General features: G+C 39.4%; 1 protein-coding gene across 1 annotated transcript in view; it reads right to left on the reverse strand.

Moving 5' to 3' along the window:
- The window catches only part of AP3B1 (adaptor related protein complex 3 subunit beta 1), a 285822-nt gene extending 283943 nt beyond the window's left edge, over nucleotides 1–1879 (reverse strand). Inside the window, exon 1 of the mRNA XM_049866363.1 lies at nucleotides 1609–1879. Coding sequence (XP_049722320.1) covers nucleotides 1609–1736 — 128 coding nt within the window. The 5' untranslated portion in view covers nucleotides 1737–1879. The remainder of the gene's footprint in view (nucleotides 1–1608) is intronic.
- Between the last annotated feature and the right edge of the window lie 19490 nt (nucleotides 1880–21369).

A 21369-nucleotide genomic window follows, 5' to 3' on the forward strand; every position in this document is an offset into this window, starting at 1 on the left:
TAGGCAGTCAATAACATTTGCTACTTTTATTTTAAATCTAACCTCCTAGGCCACCTTGGCAGCACTAGGCAGAGGCAAAGCCATATTTTTTTTCCAAAATCAGGCCAGAATCTGACAAAATACAAAGTCAGAGGTTCTAAGATGAAAAACATTTTAGAAATTTACAAAAATATTAAGTAAATTAATTGTAGGCAAATTACAAGCAAAATAAGCCAATGCAGATGTGCAGTTTAACTCAACAGTTAAACCATTTCACTAACAGAAGCAAGAGCTGCAACAAGCTCCTTAGTTGAACATCTGACAATGTAAATGGACAGGATGAAAAATTAAAAGAAATAAGTTATTTTACTTTTAAACTTTTCTACCATGGGAATAAGGAAAACAGAAAAAGACTTTATCCACACACTAGATATAAGATTTCAGTCTGCTTAATACAGCCAAATTTAATCCCAATTTCAACCACCAACCACTTTCTATGCTACTCAATCTTGTTAGTGAAGTTTAAACTTTAAATTTTAATTATGCCTTTTTGACATCTGAAAAGCTACCACAACTAGTTTATCTTAATTCATCATGACTCTAGGGACAGCCTATTAGGTGACCACGCTGTTTAGTACTGAGATTAAAAATAACAAGTGTAAACAACAAAAAAAAGATTACAATTAAATATAAACAAAGTTGCCAGGATTCTGTAAGTCAATTTCCTTTAAACTCTCCCAATAAAAACAATTTGGCAACGTTTTATTTCTATTACTAGGTGGTACTTAAAATATTTTTTACTAATTTTTTACAAAATTAATTGTACATTGTCTAATGTTCATGTTAAAACCCACACTAATTTGTAAAAGTTTAAGATTTGTTGATACGTAAAATGAAAACCCTATCGCGGTCGAGTCGATTCCTACTCAGCAACCTTTTTAAATAGTCTCTACTCATATTCTTATTATTTTGCTTCGAATTGTGGGTTTTTCGTATGTACTGCAAGGAATATTGTCCAAGAACTTTAAAGCTTGTGTAAACCAGTTTTTCCATTCATAAAGGCCCTAAAATCACCTCCTTCCCCGCTTCACTCAAGGATCACAAAGCAGGTTCCCCTAACCAACGCTCACACTTCCCCTCTCAACTTCAGAAAAACCCTTTCACTCTAATTAGCGGATTTCTCAACGTTTAGTCACGCGCACATGAAATTAACCAAACAAACAAACAAACAAACAATCCCACTGCCGTCTAGTCCATTCCCACTCATGACGACCCTATAGCAAGAGTGTTTTTTCCCCAAAATTCAGATTCCTGTGCCCCAGCCCAGACCAACTCAATCCGCGTCCCTGGGGGTGGGATCTAAGCTCCCCCAGTGATTCTTTATTTCACTAACGTTTGAAAACTACTAGAGGTTCCTACACACTCTCACCCCAGACTCTCAACAACTCCCACCACCCCCAACTGACCCAACCCGACGCTCCCACCTACCCTCAGGTAATGCTGCTGCCACACTGCGGTGCAGTCTCAAGGCGACCCCACCCCTCTTTCGGGAGCCTGAGCCTGGAGCTCGCTCCTTCGGAGTCCCCAGCCCCTCAGCCAAGTCCCCGCACCCCAAACCCTTCTCCTCACTTCTTCAAGTCGCTGCTAAAGAGGCCAAAGGCGCCCGAGGGGGAAATGGTTGAGGTCGCCTCCTGACCCAACTCCGTTGCCTCCCCTCCTCCGGACTGCTCACTGTAAGCAAAACTGTTGCTGGACATTGCCGCAGCGCTGGCGGGTAAAGGACTGGTCCTGCCCGGGGTTCTCTCTGAAGGTGTCCGGTCCAGAGGACACGGAACAGAACTAGTTCTCGTGCCCAGGGGCGCGCGCAGGCGCTTCCGGACTCGTCACAACTCCCTAAGCCGACCTGGCAGTCCGCCCCCTGCGCATGCCCAGTGTTCAGGCTGGCCGGAGCCCACCTCAGGCGCTCCAGGCCCTGCCTGGATTTCCCTTTTCCAGGTTTTAGCAGTAGCTGGGCTTCTCGGGGAAGCCCTGTTGGCGGAGCGGTTAAGAGCTAATGCTGCTAACCAAAATGGTCGGCTGTTCAAATCCACCAGGCGCTCCTTGGAGACCCTACGGGACAGTTCTACTCTGTCCTATAGGGTCTCTGTGAGGCGGAATCGGCTAGACGGCAACCGGTTTGTTTTTTTTGTTTGTTTGTTTTTGGGGGCGTCTCAGACCTTAGCTGTGAACATGCACGTGACTTGACTTGAGGCTCAAAAAGAGTCTATGTGAGAATGCACATTTTATCCATTTTGATCCCATAAGAAGATACCCCGAGCCTGGACGCCTCTTTGCTTGACTTCTGCTGTAAACTAGTACCTTTCAGATTTCTCTTGAAACGGCATTAAAACCATCAGATCGACTTCCCTAAATCCTTCACGATCGCCTTTCGTTTTTATGCCTTTGTTCCTCTGCCTCTAGCCGGAGTGACTTTCACATCCGTCCCCAAGGAACCTTTTTCCAAGACCTCTACACTTTTGACGTATAACTCCCCAACAAACAATCCCTCTTTACTCCTTCAGTGGTGTCAGCGTCCCCCAGGTGAAATACCGAGCACAGCGATCCCTGACGGTGGACTCTAGGATCCACAGAGAAGTGATTTCAGTGAAAACTTTGGGATGCTTTCCAGGCGCCAGCAGCTCCCACTCAGAACTAAAGGAGTGCGTCCTACCTGCGTCTGACTACCAAAAAATAAAATAGAGCCACTTCGCGCTCAGGTAGTAGCCTACCATCTGGGCACCTCCTTCCTTCCTTCTTTCGCGGTCCCAACACTAACATCTACTAGGGAGCCCGGGCGGGATGGCCCCCGGGGTAGCTCTGATCTCGAGGTGCCGGCAACTAAAAACGCGCCTTTTCAGTCGTAACTTCACCGAACCCGCTGTCTTACGTGAAATTCAGGGCCTCCCCTCCCGTTCCTCTACTGCCTCCCTTGTTGGCAGGCATTAAAACCCCAGTGCCCCGGAAGCCAGGTGCTGAAACTGTCACGGGACTACCGGAGTGGCCAGAGCGAAACGTCGACCTGGGGTCCCACTGCCACTGGGAGGAGGGGGCGGGGCAGGTTCAAGGATCACACTGTGGACCTCATCTGCTCGAAAACTACACTGTTACTACGGAAAACCTCGCGGTTGTAGGTCTAGGTGAGAAAGGGGGGAACGTATTCCAAACTTCAGTGTGGTCAGAGCTGTTGGTTGTTGTTGTTGTTAGCTGCCCTCCAGTCGCCTGGACTCATGACGACCCCGTGCACCACAGGATCAGACTTTTGTAATCCTTACCAAAACCAAACCCAGTGCCGTCGAGTCGATTTCGACCCACGGCGACCCTATAGGACAGAATAGAACTGCCCGGTAGAGTTTCCAAGGAGCGCCTGGCAGGTTCAAACTGCCGAGCCTTCCGTTAGCAGCCATAGCACTTAACCACTACGCCACCAGGGTTTCCTTGTAATCCTTATGGTCACAAAATGAAAATTGCTCGATTTTCAGGAGTAGATCACCACATCTTTCTTCCCAGTCTGTAAGTGGGTTTTTAAATCAGCTTTTAGAATACCCCCTCAGAGATGCAATGATGGAGCGCCTCATATTTGTTGTCGATTTATGAAACTTCACCAACAGCTGATTATTCATGATAACGATGATGATAACAGAGAGCCATGTATTACAATATTATATTGAGCTTAATACGTACCAGGCACTATTCCAAGTAATCTGCATATATTAATTTATCTACTTACAAAAGAATCTTGGCTTTTGGTTTCCCTATATACACATGTGATAGAGAACCTCTGAGATATATATCTCAGTGTAAAATTTCTTGGTTGTAGAATATGTGCACCTTTGCTGGACATCTTAAACTGTTCTCCAATATAATTTTATCAACACTAGAAGTGCTCAGGAAACCCTGGTGGCATAGTGGTTAAGTGCTACCGCTGCTAACCAAAGGGTCAGCAGTTCAAATCCGCCAGGCGCTCCTTGGAAACTCTATGGGGCAGTTCTACTCCGTCCTTTAGGGTCGCTGTGAGTCGGAATCTACTCCACGGCAGTGGGTTTGGTTTGGTTTTTTGGTTTAGAAGCGCTCACTCATCTTTGCTAAGAAATTTGGAAGACAGCTACCTGGCCAACCGACTAGAACAAATCTGTATTTATGCCTATTCCCGAGAAAGGTGATACACCCTGTTGCAGAAATTATCAAACAATATCACTAATATCACATGCAAGTAAAATTTTGCTGAAGATCTTTTAAAAGTGGCTGCAGCAGTATATTGACAGGGAACTGCCAGAAATTCAAGCCGGATTCAGAAGAAGACATGGAACCGGGGATACCATTGCTGATGTCAGATAGATCCTGGCTGAAAGCAGAGAATAACAGAAAGATGTTTACCTGTGTTTTACTGACTTTGCAAAGGCATTCTATTGTGTGGAACATAGCAAATTATGGATAAGGTTACGAAGAATGGGAATTCCAGAACACTTAAATGTGTTTGTGAGGAACCCGTATATAGATCAAAAGGCAGTCATTCGAAGAGAGCGAGGGGGTACTACGTGGTTTAAAGTCAGAAAAGGTGTGCATCAGGGTTGTATCCTTTCACCATACCTATTCAATCTGTGTGCTAAGCAAATAATCCTAGAAGCTGGACTATATAAAGAAGAATTAGGCATCAGGATTGGAGGAAGACTAATTAACAACCTGCATTGTGCAGATGACACAACCTTGCTTGCTGAAAGTGAAGAGGACTTGAAGATCAAAGACCACAGCCTTTGGTATGGAGTACACCTCAACATAAAGAAAACAAAAATCGTCACAACTGGACCAATAAGCAGCGTTATGATAAACGAAGGAAAGATTGAGGTTGTCAAGGATTTCATTTTACTTGGATCCACAATCAACACCCATGGAAGTAGCGGTCAAGAAATCAAAAGATACATTGCATTGGGCAAATCTGCTGCAAAAGATATCTTTAAGGTGTTGAAGAGCAAAGATGTCACCTTGAAGACTGAGGTGCACCTGACCTAAGCCATGGTATTTTCAATCCCGTCACAGTCATGCGAAAACTGGACAATGAATAAGGAAGACCGAAGAAGAGTTGATGCCTTTGAATTGTGGTGTTGGAGAAGAATATTGAATATACCATGGACTGCCAAAAGAATGAATGAATCTGCCTTGGAAGAAGTACAACCAGAATGCACCTTAAAAGCAAGGATGGCGAGACGTACTTTGGACATGTTATCAGGAGGTATCAGTACCTGGAGAAGGACATTATGCTTGGTAAAGTAGAGGATCAACAAAAAAGAGAAAGAACATCAAAATGAGATGGATTGACACAGTGGCTGCAACAATGGGCTTAAGCATAAGAAGGATTATGAGGATGGCGCAGGACAGGGCAGTGCTTTGTTTTGTTGCATATAAAAAAAAAAAAAACCATAGGGTCGCTATAAGTCAGAACTGACTCAATGGCACCTAACAACAATAACAACATAATTTTAGCAGTTCACACTTCCACCGAAGAGTATAAGAGATCTCCTTTCCTCACATTCTCATCAACATTTGGTTTTCTGAGTTTTTTTTATTGTCAGCAGTATGATAGCTATAAATACTATTTTTATTGTAATTAATATTCATTTTCATGATCATAATGAATTTAGCACCTTTTGTATGAGCCCTGCAGCCCTGGTGGTAAGAGCTCGGCTGCTAACTGAAAGTCAGCAGTTCAAATTCACCAGTTGCTCCTTGGAAATCCTATAGGAAAGTTCTACTCTGTCCTATAGTGTTGACTGACAGTAAGGAATTTGGTTTTGGCATATGAACCCTGGTGGCATAGTGGTTTAGCGCTCTGCTGCTAACCTAAAGGTCTGTGATTCAAACCCACCAGCTACTCAGTGTGCGAAAGATGTGGAAGTCTGATGTGGCAGTCTGCTCCTGTAAAGATTACAGCCTAGGAAACCCTATGGGGCAGTTCTACTCTGTCCTACAGGGTCACTAGGAGTCAGAATCGACTTGATGGCAATTTTTTTTTTATGATCATTATTCCATTTGTGTTTTATTTTCTGTGTCTTGTATGTGAACATATTTGCCCCGTTTTACACTGAGTAGTCTCTTTTTCTTATGAATTTGAAAGATTCTTTGTTCTTGAGTCCTTCATTTTTAATTCACTACTTGATTTTATTGCTAATATTTTACTTGGTAATATTTTCACTTTTTCATGCAGACTCATCGTCTTAGTCATCTACTGCTGCTATAACAAAAATACCACTAGTGGATGGCTTTAACAAAGAGAAATTTATTCTCTCACAGTCTGAATTCAGGGTGCCAGCTCTAGGGAATGGCTTTCTCTCCCTGTTGACACTAGAGGAAGGTCCTTGTCATCAATCTTCCCTTGATCTAGGAGCTTTTCAGCACTGGAACCTCAGGTCCAAAGGACACTCTCTGATCCCGGCATTGCTTTCTTGGTGGTATGAGGTCCACCTGTCTCTCTGCTTGCTTCTCTCTTTTATGTCTCAAAAGAGATTGACTTAAGACAAAATCTAATCTTGTAGTTTGAATTCTGTGTCATTAAAATAACTGCCAATAATCCTACTTCATTAACATCATAGAGGTAGAATTTACAATACATAGGAAAATCACATCAGATGACAAAATGGTGGACAATCATGGCCTAACCAAGTTGACACATATTTTGGGGGGGACACAATTCAATCCATGACACTCGTGTAGAAGATTGACCTATTTTTTTTTTTTTTTTTTTGCACTGTCCTTGAATGGCATAGGTCTAAAAATATTATATTCCTCAAAAAAAAAAAAAGTTAATTAGGTAACATTCTTTTCTTTAAAATATTATTATTGTGGATATAATTGTGTTCCTCAAAAATATGTGTTGATGCAGACCCCAAATTCTCACAAAAAGACCAGACTTAATTGTCAGACTGGGACTGGAGGGACCCCAGAGGCCATGGTCCCCAGACCTTCTGTTAGCCCAAGACAGGAACCACTCCCAAAGCTAACTCTTCAAACGGGCATTGGACTGGAATAGGGGATGGAAAATGATATTGGTGAAAAACGAGTTTCTTGGATCAAGTGGACACATGAGACTATGTTGGCATACCCTGTATGGAGGGGGCATGAGAGGGCAGAGGGGGCCAGAAGCGACCCGAATGGACACGAGGAGAGAAAGTGGAGGGAAGAACTGTGCTGTCTCATTGGAGGGAGAGCAATTAGGAGTGTATGGCAAGGTGTATGTAAATTTTTGTTTGAGAAACTGACCTGATTTGTAAACTTGCACTTAAAGCACAATAAAGATTAATTTAAAAAAATACGTGTTGAAATCCTAAACCCTGTGTGTGTGGATGTGATCCGTTTGGAAATAGGATTTGCTTTTTCTTATGTTAATAAGGTTATACCACTGTAGGGTGAATCCCAAACTTAGTAACTTCTGAGTTATAAGATGACCAGAATAGGCACAGACACACATAGAGGAAAGACAGACACCAAGGACGACCAATGAACACCAAGGATTGTCAAGACTCGCCAAGCATTGTGAGAAAGGCTCACAGAAGTAGTCAACACAGTGGAGACTCTATGTTGGACTTTTAGTCACCAGAACTGTGATAAAATAAATTTCTGTTCTTTAAAGTCACCCACTTGTGTCATTTCTTTATGGCAGCACTAGGTAATTAGGAAAATTATGTATAAGATGCAAAGTACATACATCTTGAAAAATAGATGAAAGTTTCTTTTATCAATCAATAAACAAATAAACCAAACCCATTGCCATTGAGTTGATCCCGACTCACAGCAACCTTATAGGACAAAGTAGAACTGCCCTACAGGGTCTCCAAGTCTGTAATCTTTTTGGAAGCAGACTGCCACGTCTTTCTCCTGCAGCTGGTGGATTCGAACCCCTGACTTTTCAGTTAGCAGCAGAGCACTTAACCACCATGCCACCTTAATTGAATGAATGAATGAGTTGATACATATAAGTCTACCTCATTGTATTAAATATCTACATAGTATTTCATTTTATAGATGTACCTTTATTTGCTTAATCAGCATCCTTTTTCAAAAGGTCGACAATTACTCCAAAGCAAAGATGAGAAGTTAGGTGGGCAGGGAAACGAGAGTACTGCAAATGGAATAATCGGACCCCAATTAAAGAGAACTAGTTACATTATAAAAAAATGTAATTAATGTCACTGAACAATTTTTTTTAAGAAACTGTCAAATAGGAACCGAATTGGTTGTGTAAACTTTCACCAAAAACACAGTAAAATATTATTTAAAAAATCAATAAATAAACATGAGGAAGCCAAGCCAAAAATACACATCATATTGGTAGACAGGTAGATTGTCTGGAATTTTGGGCTAATACATCTTTCCAAATTTCTCACCAAAAATAAGGTACCAATTATCTCTTCCACCGACATGTCTCTGTTTCACCATACCCTTTCTAGCATTGAGTATTATGTATCTCTGTAATGTTTGCTAATCTGATTGGCAAAAAATGATAATCACCTTCATTGTTGTTTACACTTACCTTTCTTTTATTATAACCAGAGGGACCATATAACTTATTGTCAAAACGGGAAACTTTTGAGATTGAAAAGCGACATGAGTTGTGATTTTTCTGGAAGGACACATAAAGAACAGTATTTTCCCAGAGAAATAGAAATATACAGCTACCCTAAATATGAGTTGAAATATACTGTAAAGGCCATTTGAACTTTTCTCCTGTTAATTTTGCAGACTTGGCATTTGCTTATTTTTATCTGGGTTATTCATTCTATTGATGTGTAGGCATGCATTATAGGTAGTGAATATTCACCTTTTCTCATTATTTTCTAGGAAGGTATAAGTTATAAAAATTGATTGAGAAAGTTGTTGGAAACCTGAATAGACTAAATAACTATTAAAAAAATTAGAAGAGTTGTCAAAAATCTACCACAAAAAAGCCAATATAGTTCTATTGAGTTTGTATGGGGTTTTCTATTTTCTGCTATTTTAAGCTGTTATTGAATATTTAAAAAGAAAAAGATAAAACACTCCCAGATTCATATTATCAGGCTAGGATAATTGATATCCAAGCACGAAATTTTTCAAGTGCCAAAAAAAAAGTGCTATTGTTTTAGACTGGGTTCTCTAGAGATGCAAAACCATTAAAGCATATAAATACATAGAAAGATTTCTATCAAAGAAACAGCTCACACAATTGTACAGGCTGGAACGTCCCAAATCAATGGATCAGAACAGAGGCTTCTCCCGGTTCATGTAACCGCAGGGACTGGTGAACCCAAGATCAGCAGGGTGGAAAGTAGGGGTCTTGCTCACAGGCTGTGAATATCCATGAATTCCAAGACTGGGAGGCATGACCACAAGGTTTTTCCTTCACGTTGCTGCAGAGGCTGGTGAACCCAAGATCCGCAGGTCGAAGAGCAGGGCCCCGCTCAGAACTGTGAAGATCAATGAACCCCAAGATCGGCAGATAAGCTGATAGCACAAGCTCCAAGAACCGGAGGTCAGATGAACAGGAGGCAGCAGCAGGATCCAGAGCAAGCAAAAAGCCAGAACCTCTGCTTATATTCAGATGCAGACCACACCACCAAGGAAACTCCCTTCCAAATGATTGGCTACTCACAGCAGATCCCATCATGGAAGTAAACACATATAAACACTGAGAATCATGGCCCAGCCAAGCTAACACACAATCTTAACCATCACAGCTATAGACTAAATAAAACATGAAACAAATATTAAGAGAAAAACATAAAATAACCCAGTAGGTTTTGTTCTATGATTAATTTTTCAATATTAAGAAATTTATTATTATATGAACAGATATCAGAAACGCATTTAATAATACTCCATCAGCATTTCTGATTTAAAGGAATACTTAGTAAACCAGAAGTAGAGAAAATATTCTTACCATTATTATGTATATATAAATGTGTATATAGATTATGGTAAAATATGCAAAATAAAACACATATTATATTTAATAATGAGACACTAAAACATTCCAACTAAAGTCAGAAAAAGGACAAATAGGCCTATTAACACCATTATAATTTAACACTGTTTTGCAGATTCTAGACAATGTAATAAGATGGAAAAAAGTAAGAAAACAATAGTGGAAAGAAAAGTTTATAATAGTTATAGATGATATGATTGTCTATCTGGAAAATCAAAAACTAGTAGGCCTGTAAATTAGTTCATCAGAGTGGCTAGATTAAAAATCCAATAGCACTTCTACACAGCAATAATATCTAGTTAGAAAATGTAATTTAAAAAAACCCTATTCCACTACAGCAACAAATAAGCCATTAGAAATATACGAGACCTAAATTAAGAAAAACTACAAAATTTTACCAAAGGGTAACAAGGGAGGTGGAAGACCTGAAAAGGGAGTCTATGTTTCTGGATAGGAATACTCAAATGAATTTATATTTTAATATAGTTTCAATCAAAATTCAAATTTAATTTTTTTAATTGGCAATTTAACCCTAAGGTTCTTCTGAGAGAATAGACTCACCTGAAAACAAGAAATGAGGTGGGGGGAGGGGAGAGGGGAAAGCATGATGGAAGACTTATCTTTGTTAAAGCCACCATTTGTGGCATTTGTATTACAGCAGCACTAAGAAACTAAAAGAGACTTGAATAGGCATTTCTCATAAAAAAGATATATAAATGGCCAATAAGGACATAAAAAAAATTTCAATGTTATTAATCATTAAGGAAATCCAAATCAAAACCGCAATGAGATATCATTTCACCCCTACTCTGAGGGCTATTATCAGAAAAATGAAAAATAGCAAGCATTGGTGAGAACGTGGAGAAATTAAAACCCTCATTTATCGCTTGTGGGATTGTATAACTATGCAGCAGCTGTGGAAAACAGTTTGGTGGTTCCACAAAAAGTTAAACATAAACTACCATATTATCCAATAATTTCAATTCTACTTATACTATAGCCAAAATAATTGAAAGCAGGAACACGAACAGAAACTATACACAATGTTAATTGTGGTACTATTCACAACAGCGAAACCAAAAGGTGGAAACAACCTAAATGTCAATCAAGAGATGAATGGATAAACAAAATGTGGTACATACATATTATGGAATATTACTCAGCCATAAGGGGAAATGAAGTTCTAATACTGCTATAACATGGATTGTCTTAGGCTGGGTCCTCTAGACAAGCAAAACCAGTAAATCATATAAATATGTTTATAGAGAGAAAGGTTTATATCAAGGAAACAGCTCATGCCATTTTAGAGGCTAGAACGTCCCAAGTCTGTGGATCAGGATAGAAGCTTCTCCTGATTCACGTAGCTGCAGGAGCTGGCCAATCCGAGATCGGCAGGTCGGAGAGCGGGACTCTTGCTCACAGTCTGTGAAGACTGACAAATCCCAAGATCTGCAGGTAAGCTGCTAGGTCAAGTCCCAAGAGCCGGAGCTCAGATGAACAAGAGGCAGCTGCAGGATCCAGAGGGAGCAAAAGCCCGAATGTCCACATATATTCAGATGCAAGCTACATGCCCAAAGAAACTCCTTTTCAACTGATTGGTTACTCACAGCAGATTCCTTCAGGGGGCGATCACATATAAGCACTCAGAATGGTGGCCCAGCCAAGTTGACACACAATCTTAACCATGATATGGATGAATCTTGAAAACCTTATGCTGAGTGAAGTAAGTTAGGTACAAAAAGGCAAATATTGTATGATCCCACTTATATGAGCTATCTACTATATTATTATTATTTTTTTTTACTATAGGCCAGTGGTTTTGTTGGTAGTTATCAGGGGTGAGTGGTAAAATGCAAACTCCTTACCATGGTCCTACTTGATTTGGCCTTTTCTTAAAATCTCTCTTGACCTCATTTTGAACCACTGCCCCTGGTTTATTTCACTGCAGACATTCTGGCCTTTCTGTCCCTTCATTCACTAAGCTTGTTCTGACCTGAGAGACCTTACCTACTGGGCTTTCTGCCCAGAATGCTCTTTTCATAGGCGTTCAAAAGGCTGGCTCCTCAGCTGATATTTGACAAAGGCCCAAAATCAGTTAAATGGGGAAAAGACAGTCTTTTTAACAAATGGTGCTGGCATAACTGGATATCCATCTGCAAAAAAAATGAAACAAGACCCATACCTCACACCATGCACTAAAACGAACTCAAAATTGATCAAAGACCTAAATATAAAATCTAAAGTGATAAAGACCATGGAAGAAAAAAATAGGGACAATTCTAGAATTCCTAATACATGGCATAAACAGTATACAAAACATTACTAACAATGCGGAAGAGAAACTAGATAACTAGGAGCTCCTAAAAATCAAACACCTATGCTCATCCAAAGACTTCACCAAAAGAGTAAAAAGATTAGGTGAAGGGAAAGACAACACACAATACAGGAGAGGTCTGCACAACTGGACTAAACCAAAAGCAAAGGAGCTTCCTGAGTAAACTGAACGCTTCGAAGGCCAGCATAGCAGGGTTGGGGTTTTGGGGACCGTGGTTTCAGGGGACATCTAAGTCAATTGGCATAATAAAATCTCCTAAGAAAACATTCTGCATCCCACTTTGGAGAGTGGTGTCTGGAGTCTTAAACACTAGCAAGTGGCCATCTAAGATGCATCAATTGGTCTCAATGCACCTGGAGCAAAGGAGAATGAAGAACACCAAAGACACAAGGTAATTATGAGTGCAAAAGACACAAAGGGTCACATAAACCAGAGACTACATCAGCCTGAGACCAGAAAAACTAGATGGTGCCTGGCTACAACTGATGACTGCCCTGACAGGGAACACAACAGAGAGCCCCTGAGGGAGCAGGAGAGCAGTAGGGTGCAGACCCCAAATTCTTGTAAAAAGACCAGAGTTAGTGGTCCGACTGAGGGTAGAAGGACCCCAGAGGCCATGATCCCCAGACCTTCTGTTAGCCCAAGACAGGAACCATCCCCAAAGCCAACTCTTCAGGAAAGGATTGGACTGGACTGTGGGATAGAAAATGATGCTGGTGAAGAGTGAGCTTCTTGGATCAAGTAGACACATGAGACTATGTGGGCAGCTCTTGCCTGCAGAAGAAATGAGAGGGCAGAGGCGATCAGAAGCTGGCCCAATGGACAGGAAGATAGAGAGTGGAGGGAAGCAGTGTGCTGTCTCATTAGAGCGAGAGCAACTAGGAGTATATAGCAAGGTGTATATAAGTTTTTGTGTGAGAGACTGACGTGGTTTGTAAACTTTCACTTAAAGCACAATAAAAATTAAAAAAAAAAAAAAAAAGGCTGGCTCCTTCTCATTATTATTCAGGCTTTAATTCAAATATCACATCTTCAGAGAGGTTTTCCCTGACTACCCAATCTAATATGGTACCTTCTGCTCACCCCTACCCCCAGCGATTACAGTAATTGGGAAAGCTGATCTGTTTAGCTTGCTGTGTGTGCTCTCCAATACATACCTTTCTGAAAGATTTGCCTTGAATTAAAGAGGATAATTTTCCCAGGTGGAATAGGAAGTTTCTTTTGCCAAATGTACATGAGTTTTAATCTCTCCTGTCCAAAAAAAAAAAAAAAAAAAAATCCCATCATTAATTATTTTGGAACCCTTCTATAATTAAATTTAGGTAGTCCTCCTATTTACCAACCATTCAGAAATTTTCATACTTCAGATTTTCCTGCAATAGTATATACCTGCACACTTGTGCCTTGAAAATGTATTATTCATTATTATACTTCATAATAAAATTGATCTGGAAAAATGTGATCAGCCCTAAATTAGATAATGACTAATGTTAATTTGAAATGATGATTTAGGAATGTAGAAAGACTGTATCAGTAAATATCATGAAAGGAATAGTTAAGGCCATTTATAATTTTCTTAAGAATCTTAGATGGCCTTACTCTCAAAGGCAAAGGCTTAAAGTATACAAAATGATTTTGTTGTTATACTTTTCTTCGTATGCCTAATACACTGAATATTTTTATTCAGTACGAGGTGTTAGAAGAAGTTTAAATAGCTAAGAAATGTGCTTAGCAGAGTGAAGTAGTGCTGAAGTGCAGAACAGGAACCTCTTCCTTTACTGCTCTTCTTCAAGGCTCGCTTGCAAAGATAGTGAGTGCAGCCTTCCTTTCTGCCTCACTTCTGTAGCAGAAAGGACAGTTAAACAGACCCACGCTTGAACCTTGACTCTATTACTAGCTAGATATATGAGAGCAGACAAGTTCTTAACCTTTCCAGGGGTCTAAAAATTGTTAGTTCTCATCTTAGTTAAAGACAAAATTCTTAAAAAAAAAAAAAAAAGGGAAGAAAAGAGAATAACACATAGAATGGAGCTCCAGTTAAAAATAAACTTCCCATGTCTATGTGAACAAAATACTTGCCTCCAAATGTTGAAATTATAGGATTGGTCCTGTTAGCTATCTCCTGAAACTACTCTAAATGTAAAGTTCTGAAATAATGTTTATGTGCAGAGAGGAAACTGAATGTTTATTAAGTCAGTTAACAAATGCAAGTGGTATTTGTAGTATACGTGAGACATGCTGGAGACCATGTAGAGCACAAACTGGAAGAAACCAGGCCTTGTCTTCAAAGAGGTTATAATAATAGAGGATTATAATCGAGGAGATAGACCTGTACATGAATGAGTGCAATACTACAAAACAAAACTGGAATGCTGAAAATATTTAACAGCGAACACAAAAAAGTTTTAGTTTTTCATGAATTATATTACCCAAAAAACAGGATTCAAAAATCATTCACTCACATTGTTAGTTTGGTTATTTTACTATGTGTCAGGCTCTCCTCTAAGTGCAGCAGATTTGCCCAGTGCAATTCATCACTTGATTTCTTGACTGCTGCTTCCATGGATGTTGGTTATGGATCCAAGTAAAATGAAATCCTTGACAACTTCAATCTTTTCTCCGTTTATCAGGATGTTGCTTATTGGACCAGTTGTGTGGATTTTTGTTTCCTTTATATTGAGGTGTAATCCATACTGAAGGCTGTGGTCTTTGATCTTCACCATAAGTGTTTCATTCAAGCCCTCTTCACTTTCAGCAAGCAAGCTTGTGTCATCTGCACAACACGGGTTGTAAATGAATATTCCTCCAGTCCTGATTCCGTGGTTCTTCTTCAAATAGTCCAGCTTCTCAGATTATTTGCTCAGCATACAGCATACAGATTGGAAGGATATAGCCCTGACACACACCTTTCCTGACATTTTCCGTAGACATTTGAAACATAGAATAATCCTGTATCTTAGGTGAATGTACATGTCTGAAGACATAAAATTGAACAATACTGTTTTTAAAGTTAGTAGCTAAAAGAGATCATAAAGCAGGTCCTACAGGAGCCAGAAATAAATCTTCATGGTACCATAAAAAATTTCCCAAACCAGTGAGGTAGCACACTAACGTATTCAAATGTGCCCACGCAGCTGGAGCAGACACTGCCACAACCGTTGATATAATCACAGATGGAATGGCTATCATGGAAGTATAAAAGCAAAAGGGGATAAAGCAAAATGGAATGGCCTTAAATTAAGTGGTAAATCATTTGATTTTGAATCTTACAGTTCAGAATTCAAACCAAGGGCCCGTGTTTGAGGAAACTAATGCAAATTTTACTAGAAGTCATACAAAAGGCACCGAAAAAGAACACTGCATTTATGATAGAAAAATATTTTAAACCACCTTCAAGTTCAATGCTAGCAGAATAGTTAAAATCATGGCACCACAGCTTGAGGAACTATGAGCCATTAAATATTATAAACATGAATACTGTTTTATGAATCAAGATTCTTTTTGTTGCAAGTAAAAGAATCTCAGTCAAACCAACTTCAGCAAAAAATAGAGGAAAAAAGAACTTCAGGGCAGAGATCTACTGACTTTCATAACTGAAAGAGACAAGGGTCGTACTGCCTTCAGAAACAGATGGATCTAGGGACTCAAATGATACCACCAAGGTTTTCTCTTTATCTCTCAGTTCTGCTTTCAGTCTGTGTTGGCTTCATTCTCTTGAACTACAAACTGAGGATGTACCCGCAGGGAGCTTTAGCCTTGCTATGTCACAGTTTAGCAAACCAGATGAAGTCGACCCTTTCTTCTGTGAAATTCCCAGGAAAGGGCTCTAGTTGGCCCAACTTGGGTCACGTGGCTACCACTTAGGCTAGTAATTGTGGCCGTGGAGAGGAATTATTATGACTTATGACTGGTCAGGCCTGGGTCATTTGAAGGGCCCTAGAAGGAAACAGTTGAAGTAAGGGAGGCAGAGTTCCACAATGACAGAGGGGTGCTGTTACTGGAAGGAGGAGCAGAGATGGCAGGTAGACAAAAACAACAGATGTCCATGTCATGTAAACCAATAAACCAGCTGCCACCAAGTCCATAATCCCATGTGTACCAGAGTAGAACTGTGCTCCATAGGGTTCTCAATGTTTGGGTTTTTGGAAATAGATCACCAGGCATCTCTTCTGAGGTGCCTTTGGTTGAACTTGAACCTCCAAACTTTCAGTTGGACTCCCCATGTCATATAGCAGCAGTGAAAGTACTTCTTACTAAATGGTAAGTAAAAATAGTAGAATAAAAATTGTATCTATGCTTTGATTACAAAAGAAATTTAAAAAACAAACAAACAAACAAACCCACTGCTGTTGAGTTGATTCTGACTCATAGAGACCCTATAGGACAGAGTACAATAGCCCCATAAGGTTTCCATTTCCAAGGCTGTAAATCTTTATGGAAGCGGGTTGGCACATTTTTCTCCCATGCAGCGACTGGTGGGTTCGAACCACCAACCTTTTGGTCCACAGCCAGGTACTTTAGCCACTGTACCACCAAGGTTCCCACGCTTTGATTATAACTACATAACATTTTGAACTCATATTTACCTAGAGTGAAAGAAAAAACGAATAAATAAAATAAGAACGAGTGATATATTGGCAGTGGTTCTCAATTAGGAGTGCTTTTGCCCTGCCCCCCCCCATTCATTTGACAATGTTTGAAGACAATTTTGCTTGTCACAACTGGAAGGGTGCTACTGGCATCTAATGGGTGGAAGCGAATGACACTGCTAAGCATCCTACAATGCACAATAAAGAATTTTCTAGCCCAAAACGTCAATAGTGCTGCTGTTGAGAAACTGGCAAAAGGGCAACAGGAGTGATTTGTTTTCCTTTAAAAAGGTCTGTTGTTGCTTGCTCAATAGAAGGAAAATAGATGGAAGGAAGGGAAGAAAGAGAAAAGAATGGAAAGAAAAGGGATGGAAGGTAATGAGAGAGAAGACAAAAGAATCAGAGACATAGAATATTGAAGTCAAGACACCTAATTTCTAGTCCCATCTCTGCAGTGTGACTTTGGCAAATTGCAGACTCAGTTTCCTCACTGACAATGTAAGGAATTAAGCTAATTAAACCGTCTCTGAAGCTCTTCCGTCTTGAAAATGCTATGACGTTATCTTGGATAGTCAGGTAGACCCAGCTAACAGGTAGTCAAGTTTTCTTGATCTATGTGTTCATGGCTAGTTTTAAATCCTGGCATTCTTTCCTATGACAGACACATTACAAATTTCTTTTTTTTATCAACATTTTTGATAGAAAATGAATCATGGTGCCAGTTTAAAAAATGTTAGGCCCAATATTAGACTTTTGCTCAGGTCTTGGCATCAGGAAAATCACCCGGTCCATTTATCAGTGATATTCAGGCAAAATCTTATTTTTTTTTACTAAAAAAACAAAACGAAACACACATACACAGGCATGGGCTCTTCAAAAAATTCTATGTTGTGGGGATAAGAGGGAAGAATAAAAGAGACTGAAGAGACATAAAAAGCAATCTGTGAGCCTTGATTCAATCCTGGATTTTAAAAGAACTGCAAAAGATACCTTTAGGATATTAGAGAAATGTGAATATGGGCTATATATTCTGTGATATTATTGAATTACTGTTACTTTTTTAGGTATCCTAATAATATCATGGCGAGATAGGAGAACGGCCTTGTTTTTAGGAGATGCGAGCTGAAACATTTAGGGGTGGTGTCATATCTGCAACTTACTTTTGAGTGGCTCTGAAAAAAAAAAAGTCTCCTTAAAGCATATATATGCGTATCAGGAGAGAAGAAAAAAATTGTGACACCATGACAAAATATTAATAATTGGTGAACCTAGGCAAAGAGTATACATGTACTCATTGTTTTCTTCTTTCAACTTTTCTATAGATTTGAACTTTATTTCCAAAACAAGAAGAAGAGAAAGGGCACTTAGACCTAGAATCTCAAGGTAATAGAGGCTCTTAAAGTTCTAACCGCTTCCTCAGTGCACTTCGTTGAGACTAGGCTGCAGTGCCAATGCAGAAAGCTTCAAATGACCTTCTTCACCCCCATAAATTACTAATCCATATGACTGCACTAATGTTTTGTAAAAGCCATGCACCAATATCAATGAAAAAGGAAACAGGTTATTAATTCTCAATTAAATGTGATTATAAATAAATTTATAATAAATTTAATAAGGCTGTTTACCAAGCAAACGAAAGAAACCAGAAAGAGACATTTAGAGCATACTTCCTGGAAATGCTCTTGCCCTGTTACCTCCATTACTTATTTCCCTATCCCCAGTTTGGAATGGGGGGGGATCTCCCCTCTTCCTCTCCCAAATTCAAGCATTGAAAATCAATGTAAAGCATGCTATGATATTAACTGCTTTCTTTATACTAACATTGCATACTGTATTAGAAAACTTGACTTTGTAACATGTTGTCTACATCAGATGAAATTTGGAAATAGAAAATAAGTTTTTATAAGTAAAACTGGTTTAGAAATACATTCACAGCATAGAGTCCATTTCAGCATTGTTGGCTGGCCAGGTTTGGCATGAATGGTTGGCCAGGTTAGGGATGAATGAAGGAAGGTAAGACTCTATGATCTAACTAATGCAAATACGTCATCTTAGTCAAAGATACAGCATTTCTCTAAAGTCAAAGACATCAAGAGCCCATCTTTCAACGTAGCAGCTGGTGGCAATGACTTACTACAAGTGGTAGTCACACTGCTAATTAGTTGCAGAGATGGGACTTGAACTGCTTTCCTAAGTCACCCAAATAAAGTACTCAAAGAATTAGCATTTCATTCCCTGGAGATCAATGGATTTTATTCTTTTTGCGGAAGTAACGACTGACTTCTGTGTTATTTTTCAAAACACATGTGTGTGTCCCTTAGCAAAAGTAGGAGGTAGGATTTATTCTAACATAACTGACTCCAATATCACCCCCATATGTGTCCTCACTGAAGGATTTTAATCACAGAATTAAATAAATTATTTTGGACTGACTTTAACCAATCTAAACGTCTCCATTTAGATTATAAATTCCTCAAGGACAGAGACCAGCCCTTACAATGCTTGATGTCTATCTAGCGCAGTGCCCTACAGATTCGATAATGCTATTGGCGATTGCCTTTGCAGTAATGATGATGCTGTTTTGGGGGGGTTTTTTGCAACAAAAATAAAGGAAACTGCTAAATCTACCAACCCAGTGGAATCTTGGGAAGATAACAAAAGTCTTTAAAATGATTTGATATTGCCTGAATAAGATTCTATTGTTTGAAGAGCGTAGCAAAGGTTATAAAATTTAATTAAGTCAGAGATAGTGAAGAATACTTGAGAAGATTTTATTTTCCCTTCATAATTGCAATCGATATGATAAAATTGTCCCCAAGCAGTCATTTCTGTCACATTAACATATACAGTTTCAAGTCCCAAAGGATATATTCTCCTGTTGTTTCATGTGTCTTAACTGTTAAGGTTAATATAAAGGACCCACATTCATTAGAATAAAATTGTGCTAAAAATACAGTCTGAATCTATTACTGAAAGAAGCTCTTTCTTGTCTGGTATGAGTAGTAATTCCAGTTGCTGGCAGCAGAGGTAGTTGTTTTCACAGAAAACATGAGATGCTAATTGCTCATCTATGAATTTCTCTCCTAATTATAGTTCCATATGCTAAAATCTTGTAAACTATTGATCTTTTGTATTATAGTTCCTTCTTTCTCTCCTTTTGCCCTTTCTTTAGCTAGTATATTCTGCTATATAGGTCGACACTATTAATGATTTTTTTGTTTACTGTTTTTAACTCTCTAATTGGGTCCTCAATTGCTATGACAAGCATAAATATCCCAGGGTAGACACTATTATAATTATACCACCATTATAAAGAGACGGTTTCCTGTAGAAGATTTTAAAATCAATTTAACAAATATTTATTGAATAATCTACATGTGCAAAGTACTGTGGAAGGTGATATGAGAAAAATAAAGACAAACGAGTTCTACCTCAGCACAATAGGTTTAAGTCAAGAGTCTGTGGATAATAAATACAAGACATTCATTTCTGGAAATGATGTAATTTGAGTCCTGTCTTGTGTCTGTCTTAGGGTCTTGAATGTCCTGAGATGAAGTATCAACATTCAAATGGACAAACATCAAATCTATGTTGATCTATTTGGTCCCTTTTCTTTCTACCATTAATGTTGCTTCTAGAGCAATTAGCTCTATTTACTGCCTAATTGGAGCCCTGGTGGTTCAGTGGTTAAGAGCTAACGGTGCTAATCAAAAGGTCAGCAGTTCAAACCCACCACTGATTAGTGCAAATGGGTTAACTAGCCCAGCTGCTATTTGAAAAGTTGGAGGCTCGAGTTCACCCAGAGGTGCCTTGGAAGAAAGATATACTTCCAGAAAAATCAACCATTGAAAACCCTGTGGAGCACAGTTCTACTGACACACATTGTGTTGCCATGAGTCAGAATTGACTCGATGGAACTGGTTACTGCCTAATCAGTGGGATGTGAGTGAGTTACCTAACTACTCTTACCCTCAATATCTCCAACAGTAAAATGAAGATAATCATACCAACTTCAGAGGATCGTAGTGATAACCGAAGGCGCCCTAGTAGCACGGTGGTTAAGCCCTCCGCTGCTAACTGAAAGGTTGTTGCCTTGAACCCACCAGCCACTTCCCTGGAGAAAAATGTGGCAGTCTGATTCCATAAAGTTTTACAGCCTTGAAAATCCTATTGGCCAGTTCTATTCTGTCCTATAGGGCCACTATGAGTTGGAATGGACTTGACTGCAATGGGTTTAGTGATGACCAAATGAGATATGGAACGTGAAACTACCTCTGCAGGGCCTAGCACCTATATCAAAAACCAAACCCTTTGCCATGGAGTCAATTCTGATTCACAGCAACCCTATAGCCTATAGGTGTATTCAGTGAGTATTATTAGTTCTTTGTCTCTTACTATCTACCAGCAGCTCGTCTACTCAATTGGACTATCTAGACATTTCAGACCAGGGGGAATATGGCAAAGATAAAATATAA

The sequence above is a fragment of the Elephas maximus genome, chromosome 2 (genome assembly GCF_024166365.1).
Source record: "Elephas maximus indicus isolate mEleMax1 chromosome 2, mEleMax1 primary haplotype, whole genome shotgun sequence".
Lineage (NCBI taxonomy): Eukaryota > Metazoa > Chordata > Mammalia > Proboscidea > Elephantidae > Elephas > Elephas maximus.